Source organism: Lepidothrix coronata, unplaced genomic scaffold, assembly GCF_001604755.1.
Source record: "Lepidothrix coronata isolate B3197 unplaced genomic scaffold, Lepidothrix_coronata-1.0 Scaffold143, whole genome shotgun sequence".
Lineage (NCBI taxonomy): Eukaryota > Metazoa > Chordata > Aves > Passeriformes > Pipridae > Lepidothrix > Lepidothrix coronata.
The window spans coordinates 1,851,740-1,877,148 of NW_016690323.1; the positions used below are offsets into that span (position 1 = coordinate 1,851,740).

Consider the following 25,409-nt stretch of genomic DNA (forward strand, 5'->3'; position numbering starts at 1 on the left):
GGAGTAAGAGTTACCTGTAAAGGAAAGGCACTGTATGCTAATCATGGTGGTGTTGAGACTAAATCTGCAGTTTAGACTTTTCATGCATTGCATCTATGGCTTTAATTGGCAGATAGAGCAGATGTCTTATCTTCCTGATGTAATAATGTTATGATCCGGTTAGTGAGAGAAGCCTCTGCCTGAACTAAGGTGCAAATGAGACAATATGCTGAAGTCAACAGTATGGATTTTATTTGACAGTAAATGTGAGCTAGGGAGATAGAAAAAAAGAGAAAAGAGCGGGAGAGAGAGATCAAGCAGAAGGTAGTCACCACCCGTGGATCCACCAGCATCCTGTTGGTCCTTCATCCAGGGCTTCTTGGTGGTGGGGGTCCTGGAGTTGTTCTTCTGGGGGTAACACCTTTATACAGTCCAAGTTCTGGTTATTCACAGGGTGGTCACAGTGCCATTCCCATAATTTGGGGTGGTATGTGTATGAGCAGTTGCTTCCTTTCCCACAGTTTGCCACAGTGGGAATTTTTGTCCGGATGTGTTAACTAGAATGTGCTAACCAGATCTTACCTTGATCAGACCTGGAACTAGCACCTTCCTGTTGCAAATTCTTCCCTTCTATACTTATCTTAAGTTCCTGCTGTGGTGGCTTGTCTTATGGCAAGTTCCTTCTGTGGCCTTGACAGTGTTTGAGACAGGCAACTGTGCTCTTTTAAATCCTTACACCTGAGAGGAAGACATGTCCCAAGCAGGTACTTAGGTTTCTTGTGCTTTCTCAACCTGCGTCTTCTCACATCTGCTAGCACCAAGGCAAACATTGGATATGGTGATATTTTGTTTTGATCTTCTGGGTATGATTTGCTTCTCTGATAGGGCACTTGTTAGAACAGGAGAGTCAAGTACGCCATCTGCACGTATTCTGTATTAGACTATGTGCAACAAAATGGCGGTGGATGGTTAACTGATGCCTGGTTGTTGCCCTTAGCCCTGTCTTGATGATACTTGTGTTTATTCTTATACATACCTAAGAGTGGATTCCCAAGGAAAAGCAGAAGATACTAGTTGCCAATGACTTCATGGACAACTTTTGCTGTTATGCTAAATAAAAAAAACAAACCAAAACACAACTAGAAACTTGTTCATGGGGCAGAATCCAGAGAAATTCAAAGCACCTTTAATGATAATTCTTTTTGTCATCTTTCCTAATGAGATTCTCATTTCAAGCTCAACACTTGTGGTAACTCTTCTTCAGGTCTTCTAGGAGTTGCTGATCAAGTAGCAAGTTGAGTATATCAAGGCAATAATGTACACCACTTCTGTGATTTTTGAGGGTATGCGGGTGTCACTTCCATTGCTTTCTTAAATGCATACAATCTCAGCAGTGAAGGATCAGGTTATAGAACTGCTAAACAGGTTGGGTGTGCACATGCTTATTGGGCCTGAACGGAGTGCATCTCCAACTGCTGCTGAAGCTGGACAGTGTCATTGCAGTCAGTCTTTGAAATTTTATTATGATGGATGGGGTTTCCTCAGGACTGGAGGAAAGCAAACATTACTCTTATTTTCAAGAAGTACGAAAAGGAGGATCTGAGAAGCTATGGGTCAGTCAGCTTCATCTTAATCCTTGTGAAGCTGATGAAGCAAGTAATTGTGGAAACCCGGAAAGTGTGGTTGGGAGTAGGTATGATGTATTTGTGAAGGGGAATTCATGCCTGACTAACTTTATAGCCTTGTATGACAAAATTACTATCTCAGCACTTGTATGTTGGTTGGAGAGCAGTTGATATTGTGTATGTTGACTTCAGCAAGGCTTTTAACACTGTCTGTAGTAACACAGACAACCTGTTGGAAGTACGTAATNTTTCAAGAAGTACGAAAAGGAGGATCTGAGAAGCTATGGGTCAGTCAGCTTCATCTTAATCCTTGTGAAGCTGATGAAGCAAGTAATTGTGGAAACCCGGAAAGTGTGGTTGGGAGTAGGTATGATGTATTTGTGAAGGGGAATTCATGCCTGACTAACTTTATAGCCTTGTATGACAAAATTACTATCTCAGCACTTGTATGTTGGTTGGAGAGCAGTTGATATTGTGTATGTTGACTTCAGCAAGGCTTTTAACACTGTCTGTAGTAACACAGACAACCTGTTGGAAGTACGTAATTTTGACAGTGTCAAAAGCCTTACTACTTCAGGGTAGGCACTTGCCAAAAGAGCAGGTTGGTTGTTCAGGAGTGAAACAGGGTTAGGCTGAGGTTGTGATCTACAGATATGAAGGGATCTAGTAATTGTTTCTGTACAGTCCTTCATCTGTCAGTGTTGATTTTGGAGCTCTCAAAGTGGCACATATGGCATCTGTCTTTATTTCTGCTAAGTTTCACAGTGCAAATTCTAATAGACAATGTTGTGCATTTGGTGTTTTGTCAGTGATCATCTGCTCGTAGTCTCAATTAAAGAGAAAGAGCTACTTAAAGCTTCCAACTTAGAAATCAGCAATCATTTGGCCAGGCTGTTGATGTAGATGCTCACTGAAGTAGAGTTTGCCCTCTTGTAGTTGGTGAAGGAAGAGTGGAGGACTGATAAAATTCTAGTAAAGTTGTAATACCATCCAGATTATTTCTTGAGTCAGATAGCTCATGTTCACCTTGCGTTCACCTTGCCTGCTGATGAAGACGGTTTGTTCTAGCAAATCTGGTGGCGTTTGTAACATTATACAACAGGAACTACTGGTGTGACACTGTGGTGGGGTCAGTGTGCTGTGCTGTGTAAATGCGGAGCTGTTGAGAGGTGCTCAGTGGTGCAGTTGTCTGATGCTTGACAGATGCCATATGCCAGGTTACGAGTGAGGTGCTGTGTTTTGGAGATCAGTACTTCAATTTTTAATGACTGTTACTTATATTCACTATTCCCGGTACCTGTTGTCTTACTGTAATCTACAGTGACAACTGCAATGGCATATGTTTAAAGAGAAGATGGCCTTTTACCCAAAAATAGCCTGCGTTATGGAGGTGACAACACAAGTCCCATGATCTGTCATCCTCATCTTGAAGTCTTAATATATAGAAATTCCATGCTGGAAGAGTTCTTGATCTTTATACACTGTGCGTGTTGAAGGTGAGGATAACAGGCACCGAATTTGTAGGACTCCAACAGATGATGTTACTCATGGAACTGATTCATGAGTCTGTCATGCAACTCAGAATGGATTATCCAAGAGCCTTGAATTGTGGACAGAGTACTTCACGTTCCCAGTTGTCCATTACACCTTGTCTTTCAGTTGCCATTTTTGCTGAAAGAACAGTGCAGGGGTTTGAGCACCAGTTTCTGAATCTGTACAGCTATAAATATGTGCTCAACTTTTTTCTTAATATGTTGTACTATTTAGTTAAAAGTGGAGCTGCTCAACCAACCATTTCTGCAATGGCAAGCTTGAAAAGATTTTTGGATTGAACATGGGAAAGTAAAAAATATTGGCTGTCCTCATCTGGAAAATCCACAGACATGATTCAAAAAAACCTCACATGCTACAGGAAGTGCTTGTTTGTAGTGAGGCCAATGATGATAATGTGTTTTGAAGAACTGTAGTTATTTCTGAAAAAAAATAGTTTCTTTTACTTAACATTTAAAACACATTGTTTTTGTATTGCCTTTGGATATTTATTCACTTGATATTCCTGATCTTGCCATAAAATACTAAAGTTTTGCATCATCAATTCATAAGCATACTTGGAGGTAACTTGCATTTTAAAGTGAATTTGTGGTCTTTGTGACTTTAAACCAAGGACTAAGTAGTAAGAATTGTAGGTGAGTAACTAAAATGAATTAATTCTAAGCAAATGAGATATACGGGAGGATAGCAGGAGAGGTTTTAATAAAAAAATTCATCCTACATAAGGAAACTTGTGGTTGTGGTTTGAGGTTTTTATTAACCTGCTTTCCTCTACAACTTCAGAATGTTATCTAAACAAAACACGGCTTTGAAAAACAGAAATGTAGTGGATTTTTTTACTTAGGGTTGATACTTTTGAAATAATATGAACAGTTTCATTTTCATGATTTGTGGAGACTTTTGGAATAACCACTTCAAGTACTATTATGTTAATGAAAAGTTTTGAAATGTGACTTATATATGGTTTTATTTACCTGCTAAGAAACACAGAGCATTTACAAGGAAAATGTCTCAACACAATGTAGTCTGTGTGTACATGGAGTACTGTGATATGGGTGTCTTAGTCTATACAGGGAAAAGGACTTAGTATTGAGCTGCTGGGCTCTTCTTTTGTGCTGCAAGTGGTTGCATAGTTTTTATACTTTGCTTAGTACTTTATCTGAAGTAGGTTGGTAAAATATGGGTATCAGCAAAGTATAGCCATTCTCCTTGAATTTTTTGTTATGCTACACCTTTAATTTAAAAAACCTACTATATAACATGGAGGCTTATTAAATCTTTTTATCAGGCTTCTTTCAGTTTCTAAATAGCAAGTGTACTTGGCTATTTAAATTACATTTTTTCTATTGATATCTTTCTGCTTGAATGAAATTCACACAGTTGGTGTGAATATTTGGGAAGCAACAGCTAGTGTTTAGAAGTGCCACTGCATTATTATGAGTTTTGTTATTTATGCAAAGTCTTTGTTCAGAGTGAATGTAACTGTGTCACATGGCAGAATGTTTGTTCTGGAAGCTAATAACCAAGTATAAGCAATTACATGGGATATAGTAATTTTCACATTCTATAAGCTACTGTCCAGGTGTATTAGAAATAACTGTGAACAGCCTTATGTGCTAATGTTCCTCACAAGAGGAGGATCTTGGAATTCTACCCCCACATCCTCCCCAGAAAACTCTTTTTGTAGTTGAACAGTGTTCAAAAATACTCTTTGGTTCCTTCTATGTCCTGGTCTCTCTATCCATGAGATAAAAAGTCCAAAGAGTGAAGATCTTCAATTAGTAAACATCAAGGTTTACGTCGATTGTGTTGCAGGTGCATTGGTTGATTCCATTGAAGCTCGACATTAGTGCACATGTGCCCTTTTTCTGAGTATCTAAAATTGTGGAGACTGTGAGGAAGTACTGGATGAGAGAAAATGTCTGGCTGGAAGAAACATCAGAAACTACAGTCTCAAAAAAAGGTGTAGGACTGTCCACACAGGAAGGTAGGCTGTCTTCAGTGAAGATATTTCTTTAACCCTTTCTGGAAAGAAGGCATATTTCTTCCTTGATGTGGAAAGCTAAAGGAATATAAAGCAAATTGCCACTGTTTTTTTTAAGTTAGATGTCCTCTGCGAATTATTGGTGGATTACATAAGGAAGTGAAAAACATTAGTTCTGCTAAAAATCTTCTGGCATTTTAACGAGAAATAGCTCTGTAAGAGTAACCAAGGACAGCCTTTTGTTCATACTGACTCCATCAGTGCAAGTGCTAGAAAGTTGTGTCTTTGAGTTAAAATTCCAGTAGGGGAAATCTGGGAAGTGGACTTTCTCAGGATCTGGTTAACAACTGGTGTGTTCATAGCAAAAGATAGCATTTCTACTATACAAGTGGATCATAAGGAGGAGTAAGGAAGCTTTAAAATAAGTGAAGGAAGGAGAAGGATGAGAACTTTTGTTGTAGGTACGGCAAGGATAGGATCCTTCCACTCTGCAGTGAGTATGGGTAGTGTAAAACATGTTGCTGGCTGACAGTTTGGGTCTGTGAGGTAACTTGTAAGCCTAGAGCTGACAGGTGTAGCCAGCTGATTTACAAACTACTTTATCAAGACAACTTTTTTAGTCTGCATAATCTATGTTGAGATTAACTGCTCTAAGTAACAGTTAGATTGAAGACCCAGAAGAAATGCTCTCAATATCTCTGCTCATAGTTGCTCCTACTGATGCTCTGCTCATGTGGAATGATTTGCTTTTTTTAGTGCAGTCCCCAAACTTCTCCAAAAACTCTCAGAAAAAAATCATTAAATTAGTTGTGTGATGACCACAGTGACAGAGTATTGGTTTGCTCTGATTTTGTTTTCTTATGAGTTTTAAAACTTTCAGCACAAACTCGTTTTACTATTGCTATCTTAATTCATTTTGTCAACAGTTTTATGACTGAATCATTAGTAATAGCAAAACTAACTGGAAAGTCAGATGCTCTAAAATTAACAGTATTTTTCAGAATGTTTACATACTGTGATATAATGCAAATTTTTTGTTTGGCAGTTTTCTCATATGCTGTGGCTTATGACACATTTCACAAGTTACTAGTCTTGACACAATACGATAAAAAGGGGATGTGTTGTCCATTTGACACATTTGAAACAGCCAGTAAGATGTCAAGGCTGAATTCTCCAAACACTGATCATATAGCCTAGGATTTATAGTTTCAGGAATGTTTATCTTCAGAAACATTCACTGACTTCAGCTGATACCAAATGCTCAGCATATTAGAAAATCTGGTCCTACATATTTTAAGGCAAATGAAAATGAAAAAATCATTATTGGTGTTCAGTGCTTCCATAGAACAGTATACCATTTCTTTCCCATTTCATTCACTCTTGGGTGTATGTTAAATGAGACAAGTGCTTTTCAGGAAAAAATGTATAACAATGCTTTATATTGTGTTGCTTGGTGTCTGTAATTGCTTTAGAATGGCTCCTTCATTTGTACCTTACAACCTCTTGGCTTTAGTGTAACTCAGACACAGGACTGCTGTTGAAACAGTAAGTCTGAGCTAGCTAGTTATCTCTAAATTTTAGTATTGTTTTTCTTCTGTACTACACTCATATCAAGAAAGTGTCAGTTTTTATAACTTACCAGATATTTGCAGTTCATTATTAAGTGCAGGTTCATCTGGAGTGGGGTGCAGTGCATTAAAAAAAATGGGTAAACATCAGATCCTCAGTCTTCCATATGAAGTGCTTTCCTAGCACAACTTGGCAATTTCTGACTGCCTGTGGGAGTCTGTTTCATAATGCTCCATCATGTCTCTAACAGTACTTCTGGGGAAATACAATATCCCGGTTATAGTCTGTTTATCCTTTTGGGCTAGTTCCTAGATGAAAGATGTCTAATACATTTAAGCAATGTGCTTTTTTTTGAGCTCCTTGTGTAGTTGGAAATAGCACATAAATGAGCAGGCTTTTCTAAAGTACATACTGGCTTCAGTTGTAGACTGACATGTTAAATTTCTATAGCTTAATTTGAAAATGCAGTAAAAGATGAGTGTTTCCAAGTGTAAAATCAGAAAAGAAATTTAAATAACCAACTTTTAAAAGTCTTTCATGCAGTCCCTAGGCTTGTGTTTTAACTTTGTGTTGTACATTTTACAGCTTGACCGCTATTGGGAGAGTTTTCCTGGGACAGTAAGTCTGTTCTGACTGTGGTGTTGCTGGTACTACTGAACTCTAGAGGCCTGCACAGACATTTTCTAAATTGTGTAACTTCTCATTGCCAGTTTTGTAAACTGCTAATCTGTGTTAGCTTTCTCTTAAAAAAAAAAAAGGCCTGTGTAGAAATGACATATGATCCTCATAGTCACATTACTTAATATGATACAGCTGAACACTCATGTTCCTGCTTTGTTCTATAGCTTTACTATTGCTGCACCTATAGCCAATATACATTTTCATTGAAGTTTCCATAAGTTTTTGAGGGAAGTTAATCTATTATATTGATAACAGCTAGATGTGTAGTTGAATTTGAAAAATTATTTAACTACTTTAGTCATACTTTTGTTATTTTCTGAATGGAAAGATGCTACCTTTCATGAAAAAGATTAGAGGAATTTGAAGCTCCTAACAAAGAGAAGACCCCATTTTCAAGTCTGGCTGAATCAATCCTATGTTTTTCCATCCCAAGTAGATGCCTTAACAGTTTGTTGATAAAGATATTTGGAGTATTGATTTTACAATAACTTTTAAGAATTCGTTTTAATATTCAAATTGTTGCATTTGAAGCACTTAAAATTCATGTCTGGCTCTTGTATTTATAATCATTGTACTTAGTTTGTTGTGCTTAACATGAGACTGATCTTCTAATACTGTTGCCGGGCTCCGAATGAGCTTGTGCAGTTGTACTTTCAGTGTATGAACATAACCATACTAGACCTCTTCATAGCAGCAGTAAGTTCTGTAATGAACAATGTTCTTGTGACTCGTTTGCCATTCTGGTTGTGTGCTCTGCTGTCTACACAGCCGGTGTGCCAAGCAGCTTTCCCATAGCTGAGAGTTCTCTAAGAACAACTTGGAAGTGCAAAGCCTGTTACATATGGGACAAAAATATGTTTCCGGTGTATAAGCTGGAAACAAAAACTGGTTAATGCAGTCACATATGACTAGAAATGTTGCATGGTTTAGTTAAAATTACAAAACAATTGCAATGTTTATCAAATACTACTGCTACTATAAGCTTTCTGATTGGTTATGCTGGTACATAGAATTATTTTTAAGGGAGTGCTGCTTTAGCAGAGCAAGTGTACAGAATACTATATTACAAGTTACTTTTCAAATGACAAATAACAAACTAGACTAATATAAATGGAGGAAGCTTTTTCTTCTGGAGTTTAGTATTTCAAATAGCCTGTGTGTTCATTTGTGCTGTTGATACTAGAAAAAGTATCACTTGTTTTATTTCAGGATTAGCTATTGTTAGTGCTGGCAGAAAGGGAGAGTAACAGTTTTAAAGATGGTGCTGCAGAGTTAGTGCTTTGTGGCTGGCCAGTCCTTATAAGCTGGTAGCTCTCTGGTGAAATTCCTGAGGATAAATGTCTTCTTAGCTACCACACACTGAGAAATGCTGATTTTGGCAACTAACCATAATGCAATAGGATTAGCTTTATAGAAGAATAATAACATTTTTCTCCTATCTGGGTTAAGATGGCCAGTTACAAGCTGACTAGAAAGGTCTACTCTGGCCTCCAATCGGGAGGCCTGGAGACACACCATCTATAACGCAGCTGTCTCCTTTGAGAACACACGCAGGATCACTCTCGAGGAGAAAAGACAATGCAGAAAGAACCGTATATTGCAGAATACACCATCTAAGGAGTCTTTCTACTGTGCCTTTTGCAATCAGATATGTCTGTCTCGTATTGGCCTCATAAGCCACCAGCGTGCCTGTAGCAAATGTGGATAGAGCCTTCCCAAATCTTCGTTAACGAAGCCTAGCCATGATGATGAGAAAGGTGTTTCTACAGGTACTTGAACCTGACTGTAGAATACCTAGGTTTTCACCAAAACAGGGTGCAAGATTCTGAGCAGCTGCTTAACAAACTCAGTTGAGGAACAGATCTGAATGAAAACTCACTGATTTCACTTTTTTTTGGCCGTTGACTCTGTTTTAGGTGAATTTAACATGGCTGTGAAACTTGCCTTTAGATATGTGTTTTAGTGCAGGTAAAGATTTTTGTTTCCCTGTGTATGTATGAGCATATGCACACATTTAACAATGGTTTTCTTAGGGAAGCAGGAGTGAGGATTAATGGCTCAGTTCAGTAAATTTAAAAACAGAGATGCACCTACATCTGAATTGCTGATAGTTTTAAAGCAACACTTCCATTGGGGGTTACACAAAATAGTAAAGCTGTGTACTGGACATATGTCAAAAGGCGGATAAGAAATTTAATGCGATTTGTGTTTAGTAAAAGGCTGCTTTTTATAGTTTTCCGTTTTTATTTTCATGGCATGAGGTGGTAAAATAATTTTTAATTGACTGTGATTTTTATTGCATTCAAATGTTAACCATATACTAAAGTGTAAGCCATGGAAGTTCTCTGTAAGTGGCTGAATAGGCTTTCAAAATTGGAGTACTTTATTTGAACATTCTGTAAGCTTGTTCTGTGGTTCATACCTCATTGGGTGAGGGCAATCTGTATCAGCTATATAAAAGGTTATGGAGCAGAAACTTTTCAAGTGAAACTAGGAAGTTGTTCCAAGTAAGTTGCCATGACTAAAAATGGAAGTATTCAGTCACTTGCATACCCTACAGCTTTTCCTTTTTATACTGATAAATCTGAAGTTTCAAAGTGGGTAGATGGGACGTATTTTAAATAGTGGAGGAATGTTGCTTTAAAATAGTCAAAATCAACCAGTGTGAGCCTTGCTGCAGAAATTTTTTGGTTCTTCTCTGAACTGTGTAAGCTCATAGATGTTGTGAACTTACATACTGAAATGCAACTTTCTAGGTGGCTGCCCATAAACACCTTCCTGTGTGGATACATTGGAAGAGCCTGAACTTGGACCTTTTGTGCAGTGCAACTGTGCCAGCTGGCTCGTGTGTTTGGCATGCTTTGTTCTTTGCCTGAATAAAAAGCACATCTCAATTCATGCCAATCACCTCTTGGCTGTAGATGAAGTTGCGTCTTGTCTTCATTAGGCCGTAGTAAAACACTTCTAATGTGTAGCTGCTCTTTTGCCCCTGCCCTTTTTCCTACCATGTCGTTAATTGAATTTATGAGCTTTTTCCTTTTTGAGTCTATTGGCAGTTTCTTTATTTGAAACTTCCTTCCCATCAGTATTTCCATCCAGAAAGGTATGGTTAATATGCCCTGGATTGAAATACTGTTAATCATGTGATGGGTCCATGGTGGATATAGTGGATTATCAGAAGTGTACTCCTGTTACCATTTCTAAATATTTTTGCAGGCCTAAATTTCACACCTAAGTGCCTGCATTTGTAGAGATGGGGACTTCAGGTTGCAAATTTACCATGTGGGCATGGTAAATTTAATGGGGTCTGAACCCATGATCCTCCACCACAGTCTCTCTAGATACCCTTTTCAAGAAGAGACTACAAGTTCCTTGCCAAGCTGTATGCCTGTCTCATTCATCACAAGTAATCGAGTGACAACAGGGAGGCTGTGAAGGTATCTCTGTGAGCAAAGGGAGATGTTCTTATTTGTGCTGTTATTGCATCAGAGTTTTTTCTAGTGCTGAGCTGTTGCTGGGGGAGCTTTTGTTTAAAATAGTGTGGACAGCATAGAATCAAAAGAAAAACAAGGAACCAACTTTTTCTAGTGGGCCTCTTCATTGTTTTGTGGGTTCAGCTTTCAGCTCTGTTGGCTTTGTGTGCATGTGTGAATTGATTACCACTGTCTTGGAAGTGGACTGACAATGGAAACAACTCAAGAAAAGCTCATTTTGGTGTTATTAACTGTGTGCCACAGACTAGCTGCAAACCCTGTTCAAAATTGTCACCAAAGGCCTTCTGCAGAACTCTGATCTAGCAACTGCGTTGTTTTTTCAGTCTCAATTTACTTGAAACTAAGTTCATAAGTATTTTTTCAGGGTCCAGTGATACTGCTTCTACATGTTATGAGCACCTTCTTATCACTCTTTTAGATAACATCTCATTGTAGCAAAGGCTCCAAGTATTCACATAGTACTCTTTTGGAATGCTTTTATTGTTGCTTCTGTATTCTCATGAGACATTTAGAGTATTGCTTCAGGGCATGTACTGGATATTTCTTTGTCTTTGAAAGACACTCCTGATTTGGTTGTTAATGTCAACATGGTTTTCTGGCACAAGGAAAGCATTTTGCCAATGGTGCAGTTGAAAGGCTTAATTTGTCATTAAGTCTTTAGGTATCCCATTTTTTCTAGGTGATGACTCTTTTGAAGCTGCAGAACAGCAGTTCCCTGTGGGTACTCTGCAACAAGACCATTTAAAAATGGTTTCTAGATACTCTGAAAAGCACAGCTATTTCTCAATTTCTGGGATAGACATAAGGGTGCTTCACAAGTCTAGTGGATGCTTCTTCTGCCATGCTGGAAAAGTGGTATCACAAACTCAACTAAATCCCATTTTCTTGAATAAAGAATACTGTTCTTACTTGGGAAGCCAGAAAGCTTTGTTCAGCACCACTACTTTCAAAGGCAGTGAAGGGAAATACTGTCAAAATTCAATTTATTTTGAGATGAAAACCAAGGGATTGATTTATTCAGCTTTGAGACATACTTCTCTGGTATTAAACTGGAAGTTTTGCATCTTTAGGAGTTGATTTTTCAGATAAGTACTCATTTGATTCAGAGATGTTTGATTTACTGATGACAAAATGTGTGGTGCTTTGGGATCAGTTTTTAAGTCCCTTATGTGTTTTAAGTATATATACATAGATCATATTTCTTTCTTTAGTATTGTTCTTATGAGGCTGGTTGGTTACTTGCTGCATATGGCAGGCATGTTTAGAATGTAGCTACAAAACAGGTTGAGCATTTCATAAAATGTTTAGAAGTACTAAGTGGCATTTTGAGCAATGGACCTGGTATTGGAATAGTTAATTGTCATGAAATGCACAGGTACTAACATTTGTATTTACTGTAAATGTCAGACTTGTATAGTGTGAGCTCAAAAATGAATGGGTGAATTTTGAGAAACCATATTGTTGGCAAGGTCTGATTTCAGAAAGCATTAGCCTTAAATCAATCAGTATATAGATTTTTATGTCAAAAGATGCAGTCCATGTTCTAGGCAACAATACCTTTCAAACAAAACAAAAATCATTAATAGTACACATCAGCCTGCCAGAAAACCACAGAAGTCTCTGCTGGTTTTTTGCTGCCGTGGGAAGTTCATGCAATCTTTTTCAAATCAGCTTTCTTTAACTGGGTGAGTTTCAATGCTTCAAAATTAATAGCATAAATCAAGTTGTACTTAGGAATTTTTGTTCAAGAGGATACTAACCAAATGTACTTGATTCTTTTCTGGCTTAAACTGCCTAAGATTAACCTGTTTTCCTCCCACATCAGCGTTAAAACGAATGATCAAAGATAGCTTGTAAAAAGTGAAGTAAACTATGTAAAGACACATCCATTTTTTATCAAATTAAGTAGGGTTTTTTATGTAGTTTCTCTAATTTGCTGAAGTATTCTTTTCAATGTGTTAGTTTCTGTTAAAATGATAGTAAAGCATAACTTAAGCACATATTTTTTTATATGTAGGTTTCTACAATCCAGGAGCTTGTTACTGGTTATGAAGCCTCTTTGAAAACTTGCGACCTTTTTAGTACATGTGGTAAGTTTCTATGGTCTTATATTAATTATCTTGTAATTACTAATACTCTTCATGGAAGAGTTCAGGTGCTGATACTTTTTGCAAAAAAAAAAAAGTAGTTATATGTTTTAGTAAATTAATTCATTATAGGAAATATTTGCTGAATTTGCCAAGCTTTGTGTTTTGTGTTTGTTTTTCAAATAGCAGTCTTCAGCCTTACCAGTTATTGTAACCTTTTTGGTTTTGTTGCAGAAAATGGAGAGAAAGAGCCCCCAACAACATTGCTTTGGGTTCGGTATTTCCTGGCACAGCACTTTGACAAACTTGGCCAGTGTTCTTTGGCCTTGGATTACATTAATGCTGCAATTGCAAGCACTCCAACGTTAATAGAACTATTCTATTTAAAAGCAAAAATTTACAAGGTAAAAAGTCAATTTGGACATGTGGTGTACTTTGTTTATGAAAAAAAAATCAACCCATCAAACTGGTGTGAATGTGTGGATTGTGTTTCAGTTAGCAGTGGTTATGGGCATCAGTTTTCATGTGGGTTTGTTTTTTGGCACTGTTCTGTCAAGAAGAGAATGAAAACCCTTTTGTTTGGGTTTTGCAAAGCCAGTCACAACTTACAAAAACTTGTCATTCTGAAAAAAATTCTGGGAATGGGGGGAAGTGAACGATAATACTGGCTTTTGTTACTTCTGACAGAGAAATACCAGTAACTATAGATTTCAGGAGTTGGTCAATAGTAGGTTTATACTGAAAGTTAACTATTTAATTTCTCCCTAACAGCATGTAGGTAATATAAAAGAAGCTGCCAAATGGATGGATGAAGCACAGTCTTTGGATACTGCAGACAGATTTATCAATTCTAAATGCGCTAAATACATGCTGCGAGCAAATATGGTGAAGGATGCAGAGGAGATGTGCTCTAAATTCACGAGGGCAAGTATATTGCTTAAATTAAGAGAGGTTTTGCTCTCTGCTGGTTTATTTTTCACTCATAACTTTTTGACCCAGATAAAAAAATTCTTTTATTAATGTCCATTTTTAATGTAATGTTCTTACATTTAGTGGTGAAGAACTATATAGAATCATAGAATGGTTTGTATTGAAAAAGGCCTTTTAAAGTCCAGCCCCACTGCCACGAGTATGGACATCTTTGACTAACTCAGGTTGCTCAAAGCTGCATCCAGCCCAGTCTTGAACACTTCCAGAGACAGGGCATCCACAACTTCCCTTGTCCTGTCACTACTGACCCTGGTGAAAAGTCTCTTCCTGTCTGTCTTATGAACCTCTTTTATATATTGGCAGGCTCCTGTAAGGTCTCCCTGGAGCCTGCTCTTCTCCAGGGCAAACCCCAACTCCCTTGGCTTTTTGTCACAGGACAGGTGTTCCAGCCTTCTGATTTTTCATGGCCTTTCTCTGAATCTGCTGTAATAGACCCATGTTCCTCCTATGCTGGGGGCCCCAGGGATGGATGCAGTACTTGAGCTGTATAGACCTAGTAAATATGGAAAAAATGGTTGTTCAAAGGTAGTTGTCCAGAAGTACCTTTTATTGCCATACTTCTAAGTACATCTCTGGAAATGCATCTGATGGATACCTTGTTTGCAAAACCTACTGTTTCCTGTTAGTACTATCTCATCTGAGCTAACTGCACAGGATGATTTAGCATTGACATAAATTAGTTTAGACTTGAACATTTAATTCCTTTAAGCTAGTATTACTGACCAAAACTTTGTTAAAACAAGGTCTGTCCTTAAAAGATGGGATAACTGTATTTTTGACATTGAACAAAATTTGGATTCCTAAAGACCAGATTTCTATATCACTTATGTAACTAAATATGAAGACAACTCATCGTGTATGCTTGTCAGAAGTGTTAGAAACACAGAACTTTATCATAGGTATCTGGAAAGATAGGATAAATCTCATCCTAAGTAATTAAATGTTGTGAGTTAACTGGGTCTTCTTTCTGCTAAAAAGACTGTTCTGAAAACTTGGTGGCTAGTATTCATGATATGTGGAATGTTTTTTCAGTTTACTTATTCTCATCTAGAGCATTGAAACTATGAAGTCTCAATCTGAGGATTTTTTCTTGTCAAAATATCAAGTATAAATCTAACTTCATTTATTTAGACTAACAAATTCCAAGAAACTCATACTACATGATAAAGCAGTAAATATATTGGTAGGTTTTTAGACTGGTGGATGCCACTTGCCTGACAGGGAAAAAGCAGCTAAAATTGTTTGCTGAACTTCAGGAATTTTTTTAAATAGTCTTGTTTCTGCCATCACATTGTAAAAGTAAGACTGTGTATGCAAGCATGAGGTAATCTTAAAAATCCATTGAGACACTAATCTTAAGATAATTGGGTTTTTTAATAATTTCAATCTATTCCTTTCTATCTTGGGGAGCGTAGAATATCACAAGTATTATTCTCAGCCACTGAGTGTTTGTCTGTTTTCTATTGTATTCCAAGTAGTTGAAGGATTGATTGTTTGCTACTCATGGCCTGAAACTAGCCATAGTAGAAAGAAGCAGCTGGTAAATTATAGGAGCAAAAAGTGACAATGACGCTTCTTTCAGGAAGGAACTTCTGCTATGGAAAACCTTAATGAGATGCAGTGTATGTGGTTCCAGACTGAATGTGCTGCAGCTTATCAAAGGCTAGGGAAGTATGGTGATGCCTTGAAAAAATGTCACGAAGTAGAAAGGGTAAGTAGGTGCAAACACCATCAATTGCTTCCTCAGTATTTCTCATAAACTAGTGAAGATATTTGTTGATGTAATCAACATGATTTTATATGCTTTAGAAGCGTATAAAGCTTCTAGTATATTGACTTCTAAAAACAACTTGATAGTTGATGATTTATTGTAACAGATGTCATCTCTAGCCATTACATGAAAGACTATTATTTGAAGTGAAAAGGTTTCAATATAATACCATGTCTCCTAACTATACAACTATTCATACATTAACTTTATGCTGTCTTCTAACAGTTGTGTTTTCAATCAGAAGTCACATTTCACTTGGCTCTTAGAGTACCTAAGTCTGAACAATCACATTATAGTTTTTGTTAACAAACTGAGATTTTCCCCTCCCGATAGGTTCTATTGGACAGACATTTCTATGTCTGTTAAATATTGCCTGTAAATAATATCAATTGTAACTTTATTCACCTCTATCTAATAAAAAAAAATACATTAAGCAAGGGATGAGTATATGAGTGTCTTTTTTTTTCCTTGAAGCATTTTTTTGAGATAACAGATGATCAATTTGACTTCCACACATACTGCATGAGAAAGATGACTCTTCGTGCCTACGTAGACCTCTTGAGACTAGAAGATGTGCTCAGGAGACATGCCTTCTACTTCAAAGCTGCTCGATCAGCAATTGAAATCTACTTGAAGCTCCATGATAATCCTCTTACCAATGAAAGCAAAGAACAAGAAGTGAATTCAGGTATCTAAACTGTAATGGAGGCTCACACGTATATTGCAAGTAAAAGCTTTTAAGCTAAGTAATTTATGTGTTACAGAGTAAATAGAATGCAAGATCTTCCTCTTTTCTGTCACAATAACTGAAAAGAGATTGTAGATAACATGCTGCAGCTTTCTTCTCTCTGTTCTCTACTCATCACTTTTTAAAACTAGTACATGCATTAACTTAGCTGTAGTTGGAATACTTGAGAAGGTTATTAAGAGGAAAAATCAGATTCAGTTCAGCCACTAGATAAATGTTATAAACCAATGAGTTATGAAACAATGAATAGATTTTGTGGGAAAGAAATCTAAATTGTAAGAATTTAATTGTGATTAAATGTATTTAATTATTACATGGTAATTCTAGTTAACACTGCATTAACTTTTATCATTTTTCACATAACTTCAGGGCCAAAGAATACATGGATAAGTGTATTAGCAATATTAGTGCATTTAGAAAATTATTTAAAACTAGAATTAAATGGAAAGCAGACTTTCTTAGGAAGCCAGTAGGGTTGGTTTGGAAACTTAAGGATTCAATGACAAATTAGTTGGAGGTTTTTTTACTTTAAGATAAATATTGCTTTTCCTTTATTGGAATTGCAACTAGTGTCAGCACTGCAGTGGCTATTGACTAAAGCAGTGAAATTAATGTTTAGCTCTTTGTAAAGGGGAGAATATTTGACACAGGAAAAAGTGAAGCTAAACCAAAAATTCCACTTAATACTGCAAATGCAATCTTACCTTTAATTCAGAGGTGAATGACAAGTTTTTCCATACCCGATTATGTATAATGAAGTAAATATAAGAAGAAGCACTTTTGAAAAGTTGAACTTGCGTCTTTTTTCTCTCCAACTTTAATTTGTTTCTGTATGTAATGTAAGATTAGGGTGTGACAGAGGATCTTGACAGCAATATATCATAGAAACAAAGGTGGGTAATGTCTAAGAAGTCATGTTAGTTCATTTACCTGCTGTGCACTGGGATTCAGGAGGCTTGTCTGTGGGGAAAGATGGCACTGTGTGGATGGGGTAAAAAGAACACTTGCTTCCCTGTCTCTGAATGGTGGCTGACCCCAGCTGGGAGGTCAGGGTGCTATAGCCATAAAAACAATGTGTTAGTCCCTCAGGAGCCGTTTTTTCTGCGCCTTCCTACATTTTTAGCACAAATTCTATTTTTGGTGAAACACCACAGTAAACAGAGTGGAAACTACAGTATTATTCTGGCTAACCCGATCATTCCCATTTAGCTATCCCATGGCATTTGCAGAAAATAAATGCAATTATGTCTGTGTATTGTTCAGACACTTTATTGAAAAATAGCAAGCATGTTTTAAGATGGAATGTAAATCCATCTGGATGTTTCTAGATGGCATTAGAAGTAAGGTGAGTTACAGTCAATATTGGAGCTTAGTATTACCCTTGAAAACCATTGCCCATTTCCTAAATTAAAACCTGTCACAGATGTAACAGTTTTACATAGCTGACCTTTCAAATCATTGAGGCTTCTATAACAGCTATGTAACAGAAACTATGCAAGATAAGTGGTATGTTGGGTTGTAAATAGTAATCCAGCAGTAATGTTGGTCTAAAATGGTGGTGATACTCTGGGAAGTGCTAGTATTTGTGGAAATCACTGTGAAAGTTTGCCATTTTGAGATGGTGAGAAGCATAATGGTATGTCTGAGTTGTTTGAGGGGAAAAAAGATTTTTAATTAAATACTGTTAACATAAGTTACATTACCTTAATCTGTAGAAAATCTCTCAGCCAAAGAATTGAAGAAAATGCTTAGTAAGCAAAGAAGAGCACAGAAGAAAGCAAAACTTGAAGAAGAAAGAAAGCATGCAGAAAGAGAACGACAGCAAAAAAATCAAAAGAAAAAGCGAGATGAAGAGGAGGAGGAAACTAGTGGACCCAGGGAAGAGCTAGTTCCTGAAAAACTGGAAAGGGTTAGCATGGTCTTTCATGTTAAATTCATGTGGTTATCATAAAAAGCCTATCAGGTTTACTATCAGGTTCTCCTAAAAGAATCTAGGTGTTTTAATAAAATCATTTTTGCATGCAAAGATGCCTTTTTGTAGTCTACTTCTATTTACACCAAAGAAAAGTAGTATTTTTCCTCAATAAATCCGAGGTCTATGTTAATAATATTATTACTTTCCTTAAATTTCAGGGATTTTTTGAAACAACAGGCCATCCTTCATTAAAATAGATACTGAACAAAAAAATTTTTTTTGCCTGAAGAAATCTGGTTTTCATACAGTGAATAAAGTAAAAAGTAACAGAAATTATTGCAGTTTACAAAATTTGAAAAGACAAGATAATATTTCTTTAAACACAAAACTACTTTCTTTATAACTTCAAGCTTGTTGTCTAAGGTAGTTGTATTTAATTTTCTGAATGTAAATTACAACACTAGTTAAATTACACAAGCAGTGCCAGAGTTAGCAATGATGCTGTCTTTGTTAACATGAAATCATGAGTAAACACTTTAAAATCTAGCTGTTTAAATAAAAATGTTGTGGTTCAGTTTAATTCAGAAAGCTAGCTTCGGTTCAGCTTTGGCCTGTAATTATTTAAATGGTCTGAATAACAGAAACTATCAATGGTGGGTTTTATTTGACATTTATTTTAAGCCTTAAATTTCACTGTGTTTTTATTAAAACAGGTAGAAAATCCATTAGAAGAAGCCATTAAGTTCCTTATACCACTTAAGAATCTTATTGGAGATGAAATAGAAACTCACTTATTAGCATTTGAAATATACTTTAGAAAAGGTAAAGTACTGCTTAATTTTATTTTTGCTTTACAAAATTTTAATCCTTCAGTGCAGCCAGAGTGCAGCCTAAAATGATCTGGAATAAATACTTAACTGACTTAAGCTGAGATTTGCATCATATCCAGTAATAATAGGGGAAATAGGATTTTTATTTAGCCACCTTAAACAAAAAAAAACTAAGAGCAAAATAAGTTGTAGTATATAGTAATAAATACTGTAGGAAGATATTTGCAGTGTGATGTTTAATTATCTAGAGGAAAACAAAGCCAAATGGACAGTAAACAGTGTTGCCAGAGTTCAAGCAGCAGGCACTTCTGTTTTATTAAGCGATTTGAATGGGGAAAAATAAATTTCCTTTCTAATTCTGCTCAGACGTTGAGGTTTCTAATATTTGTACTAGATTTACTGAAGAAAACAGTAGTTGATATAAAGAAAAAAAGTTCTGTATTCTTAATCTTGGTTTCTTAATGTTTTGTTTTTTCTCCTTCCCACAGGAAAGTTTCTGTTAATGTTACAGTCTGTCAAAAGAGCTTTTGCTATCAACAGTAATAACCCATGGCTACATGAGTGCTTGATTAAATTCTCTAAAGCTGGTATGTATGTAGGAAGTATATATGTAATTATACAGGAAGTTACATTCTACAAGGACATAATTATGTATTGTTTGTAATGTATACTCTGTACACAAACTGATAAGAAGAAAAATAAAAACAAATTGGGTTTTTTCCATGATAATACCAAAGAAAACACAGGTTATGCTACCTAGGGTACTGTGTATGTATTATATTATACTCCTTCCTCCCTTAATCCACCAGGTGGACCTAACAACTCGTTTTGGCTAGATTTCACGGAGGAGTAAGTGTTCCAAAGATCCTGGAAGCTCTTTAAGTTTTAAGAAAATAAGTGGCAGATACAGGAGAGAGATTTTGACCAAAACAAAGTGTGTTATGAACTTGTAAGAGAAAGCTTAAGTGACAGAGCACCCTTTATGAATGTTTTATTTATTAATGTATCAGCAATACTCGTGTCGACATATTTTTATCTGAGATTTGTGTTTCTGTGCACAGATTTTAAAACGAGGTATTTTAGCAGTGATGTCTGTGGTTTCACAGTTTTCTACAGTTAAGTGACTTCTTTTTTTTTTTTACTTCTCTCCCTCTTACCTTGCCCCTTCTAGTATCTGACCAGAGTAACCTCCCAGAAATTGTGAGTAAGGTTCTAACTCAAGAAATGCAGAAAATCTTTGTTAATAAAAACTTGGAGAGTTTTAATGAAGAATTTCTCAAACACAATGCTACCTCCATTCAGCACCAGCTGTCAGGTTTGTTTAACTTTTTTATGCTCTTGAAAAGGAGATGATTTAAGTGATGCAAATCCAGAATCTTTATCTGCAGTCCCTTAAGGCAAGGTTATTTAGAAAATGCATTTCCAGCAGTTACGAAACTTTAAGTGTAGTTTTATCAGGCACCTAAAGTAGTGCTAAATTCACCTGGCTTTTAAAAGTTACCCAGGGTCTGTCCAGAATCACTGGAAAAACTTAGCTTCAGAGGATTGTTCATCTCTCTTAAAGGAAGGTTAGGTAACTTACTACAGACTTTCATTGGCCTCTGTAAGGTCCATGTTTCAGGACGGCATTTTGAAAGAAATACTTGCACCACTTTCCTGCGAGCAGACTCCAGATTTGGGAAGCCAAATACAGATAGCTGAGCAGTCAATTGCTCCTGATTCTTACAGATGTATTCTTCCACTCTTGTAATTGTTGAGCATCTAACTGGATGCTTTCCAGGTCCTATTTTCTGGTCCTCTATTATTATGGAAAACAGTACAGTCCCTAGATAGGTCCTTGGTAGCTTTAGGTCTTCACCTGTGTATCAGTCTTCTGTTTATGCTGAAACAGATTTGAGGCAATTGACTTACCTACTGTACAATTTTTAAGTTTCTTAGACAGTTGTCTTTAATTAAAGTTTGAAAATGTGAAAGTCTGAAAGACCTAAACCGTAAGTCTGAGAGCACAAAGACTGTTTTCTTAGCTTAAAATTACTAGAGAAGAAACCATAAGCAGGATTCTAATCTTTTCAATTTCTGTACCATAGCCTCCCTCACTGTAAGCAAATGTTACTAGGTTAAGATAACTGTTTTGAGCAATGATGGCTCTATATTCAGTCTAGCAATTTTTGAAACCTACAAAAAGCAGTAAGAACTAGGAAACTTTCTTTAATTGGGAAAACTAGTAATTGGGGAAATAAGTTGAGCAAGAAGAAACAAAAGACCCAGAATGTTGGGTTTAAACTTTTCCAGTAAAATGATTTCTTCAACTTTTTGGTTTTTTGCAGCAGATTATGTAGTGGGGTGAATCTGGATTTTGTATTTGGGCAAAGGAAAAATACATGAAATGCCTGCACATTCACTTAGATGAGATTTTAAATTAAGGCAGCTATGATATGAGGAGCAGAATTTTGCAGAGATGCCTAGACCACTTTTGATAAACTGCTTATGGTCCAAGAAGCTGCATAGTAACATAATGCACTGTTTTACTTTTCACTGATGTAGCCCAGTCCAGGTGAAGCACCAAACTTGCATTACACTTTCCTTGTACCTAAGCTACTTCACTTAGCTCTGGGTTAGTAGCCTCCCTTGGCCTTACTTTCTGCTACATGGACATATACTGGTCTGAATCTTTTCTGGACCATGTTCCACAATTGTTTAGTAACTGTGTTGTTCACTTACTCTCAGTACTTTTGAGAAGAATTCAGAGTGTCTCTGAGAGAATATCTTTTACTTGCTTCTACATCTGTAGGATGGATTTCATTTAACCTGCTGATTTGAAGGGTTTCATCATCAATGTACTCTGTGATACATTTCTTTACTAAAGACCTGTCAGTCAAGTGAGGCATTTCACTTCTGCAGGAGCAGATCTCCTGTGTTACTCAATCTTTATGCTTCTAATAAATTTCAGAATGGCTTTAGGTTTATTAGTTTTCAGTTACAAATAAGGGAGGAAGATATGGTTTATTAAAACTTGTAAGAAGTATAATTAACATTTATTTACAAGTTTTCAGGTTCTGTGTGTCTGTATATGCAGTATGGCATTTAGGAAAGCTAAACATTGTGGTTTTTTTCTTGTGATAAGGTGCAAAGATGATGTATTTCCTGGACAAATCAAGACAAGAAAAAGCAATTGCTGTTGCTACTAGATTGGATAAAAACATGAGAGACAAAAATGTGAAGGTAAAAGATATAAAGCCCCCCAAAGTGTGGGATCTTAAATAGTGTATACTTTAATACAGGATAATGTACATGATAAATTAATATTTGAAAGAACAAGGTTTCAGATTTTTCCTGTAACTGTAAGATATGTGAATACCAACAGAGAAACAGAAATGTTCTTTTAGGAATAGGAAAATCGTAAGTCACATTTATTAACTGTTACTTTTGTTTCTTTAGACATTAACAAAGGTTTTCGAGGCACTGCTTGATGGCAGTTTTGGAAGCTGCCATGCTCAATGTGAAGAATATCAAGCAGCATGTCATAAACTGTTTCCTTTTACATCTGCCTTCATGCCTGCCACAAATGAGGACAACAGCAGCATTGCATCTATGAATCATACAGCCATTAACCATGATTTGCTGTCTAATGAAATTTGAAGTAGTGTGTGCAAGCCCGTGTGTGTGTATACCTACATGCACACATGTATACAAAGCTCTGACTCTCATTACATGCTGGCTGGATAAAGATCAGGGTTACTTTTCCAGGTTGTATTTTAATATCTTTAACAGGTATAAAACAAAATATTTGGATAGTTAAATGGAGTATGCTATTAGGGTTTTTTCCTCCCAATGAGAACTGCCAATATTTATGTAAACATTATCTTTAATCAGCATTTTTCATGTTTATACTTGTACAGGTTTAAGTCTTTTAATAATTCATCAGCCCTCCCTCACAAAAAATATGGATGTTGAAGAATGCTTTCACTTAAGTGTTGTTACCTATACAGATAAATGTGATCATATCTTGTTAATAAATTATCATTTGAGCGTTTTTAGCAGATTAAGACTGAAGTGCTGCTTGAATTGCCCTCTTTGTCTTTACTGTTCTTTAGGGTTTTTTCTGGGTTGTTTTGGTTGGATTTCTTTTTTAATCTTTGGACAGTTTGGTTTCTTTTGAAGCACAGTAACAATTAAAGCATTGGGGGGTTGCATGTTTTTGTCAGGTGTGCGTCTTATATGGAACCAGTGTTGACAGATATGAAGATTAAGTTTGTGTAAAAAACAAAACAACTAATAACTAAGGCTTTTTGAAAACTATTCCATCTACCTTGTGTTCCTTAGCTATTGTTTGCTTAAGTTTATGATCATTTAACATTTTAAAGTTTTAATATCCTGAAGCAATTCCCTGAGAAAACATAATGAATTTGATACTGTTGTTTGTCCTTTGTTCCATTTCCCTCTTTTTCCTGTTCCTTCTGGTTTCTGCCCATCTGTTGACACTTAGGTTGGAAAAGCTGCTCCAGTTATGAGCAAATGCAGAAGGTACAGTAATGGGAAATATGGTTCTTCTCTACGTCATAAAAACTCACTGGTAGTTGTGCTGTATTACCTCCATTAAAAGTCTTAGTTGTCTACTCACGGCCAATACTCTAGTACTTCTCATGTCTAAATACTATTGCTGTAGGTGCTGCAAGGCAAAATAGTATCTGAGAAGTATGTTTTACATTTTAAAACTGTTTAAGGGAGCACAAAGAGGCTGACTACAAATCATAATGAACTTTTTTCTTACTTTGTATTTTGGTGCATTAACTGTTATACAACACATCAAAATGGAAGTTTAAATCTAATATACCTATTTAAAGCATAGCATTGCTAGACAAAATGGCTACATATCACATGACAGCTTTACATTCTGTAAGAAATGCTATCAAAACATAACTATACTGTGGCTTGTACAGAAAATCTGTTTTCTGGAAACTGTAATGGAATCATTCAATCTCGGTTTGTTTTTATTTCACTGCAGTGTAAATAATTTCAGTAATATTAACTAGCCCCTCAAAGGCAAATACCAATTCATGAAGAGGGGATTTTATTAAGACAAATAAACTGTTCTAATTAAAATTCTCCTTTGTGTGTCATCTGTTTAGATTAAAAAATTGTTGAATGGAAAATTCACTGTAAAATATTGCCAACATATGTTATGCTGTAATAAATTATTTTGTACACACTTGCCTTTCGTCTGGAATTTTTGCATATTTATGGACACCAAACTTTGGCCCTTCACAGTCATTAGGGTTTTTTTTCTGTTGAGTTGCAGCATTCACTGGTTTAATGTTAACCCTGTAAGTAGTTAAGAAAAAAAATGTTCAGCACTCTTTAGTGCATTGAGACATGTATCTATAAATAGTAGTGGCTTCAAAGGGAAAGAGAGCAGGTTTAGATCAGATATCAAGAAGAAATTCTTTACTATGAGGGTGGTGAGGCATTGGAGCAGGTTGCCCGAATAAATTGTGGATGCCCCATCCCTGAAAGTATTCAAGGCCAGATTGGATGGGGCCCTGAGCAGTCTGGTCTAGTGGGAGGTGTTCCTGTCTGTGGCAGGGGGTTGGAACTGGATGATCTCTAAGGTCCTTTCCAACCCAAACCATTCTGTGATGGTAACATACTACCCTGAGAAATGGTGGTGTGTTTTTATCTTATGGGTTCACCACTTGCCATATGCTGTGGGACAACTTGCTCAAAGACGTCTCAAGCAGGGAGAGGTAGTTGACCACAATGAAGATAATTTTGGCTCAGTAGCACCCTAGAAGTGCTTTACCAGCTGCATACAGAAGAAGACATGAAAGTGGTACAGTGTCTTCTGTCTTTTTCTAGTGATAACATTTCCATTGTTAGATATTTAATCCAGGCCTTGGAAAGAAGGCTGTGGCACTTTTACATAGGACTGCTCCTCAGCCCTCCACTATCTGTTTAGTTTGACACTTTAAATGAGACTTGAGCAAAAACACCTGGGATATCTTTTCAGCAGTTGATTCCTTGAGAATGTAGATGAACAGTTTTGGTTTCTAGACTAAGAATTGTAGGAACCTTTTTGAGAATTCAGAAAATTGAGTCTCCTGTCACCCAGTGTGTGATTTGGTTTTCTCTTAGAACTGCTGGAGGCATAAGCTGCTGAGTTTTCCTCAGGGCTGTCATTGCAAATG

General features: G+C 36.5%; 1 protein-coding gene across 4 annotated transcripts in view; it reads left to right on the forward strand.

Annotated features, from left to right (window-relative positions):
• Positions 1–24,429, forward strand: part of NAA16 (N(alpha)-acetyltransferase 16, NatA auxiliary subunit) — a 64,088-nt gene extending 39,659 nt beyond the window's left edge. For 3 of the 4 annotated variants that reach the window (XM_017827804.1, XM_017827802.1, XM_017827803.1), the window contains 11 exons: positions 12,901–12,973; positions 13,205–13,374; positions 13,742–13,894; positions 15,543–15,671; positions 16,206–16,419; positions 18,195–18,388; positions 19,108–19,216; positions 19,713–19,811; positions 20,396–20,539; positions 22,349–22,446; positions 22,663–24,429. In XM_017827804.1, the coding sequence (XP_017683293.1) occupies positions 12,901–12,973; positions 13,205–13,374; positions 13,742–13,894; positions 15,543–15,671; positions 16,206–16,419; positions 18,195–18,388; positions 19,108–19,216; positions 19,713–19,811; positions 20,396–20,539; positions 22,349–22,446; positions 22,663–22,863 (1,584 nt within the window). In that variant the 3' untranslated portion in view covers positions 22,864–24,429. Of the gene's footprint in view, positions 1–4,970; positions 5,143–12,900; positions 12,974–13,204; positions 13,375–13,741; positions 13,895–15,542; positions 15,672–16,205; positions 16,420–18,194; positions 18,389–19,107; positions 19,217–19,712; positions 19,812–20,395; positions 20,540–22,348; positions 22,447–22,662 lie in introns of those variants that run through there. The other variant, XR_001876888.1, reaches the window with a different exon arrangement.
• The last annotated feature ends 980 nt before the right edge of the window (positions 24,430–25,409 follow it).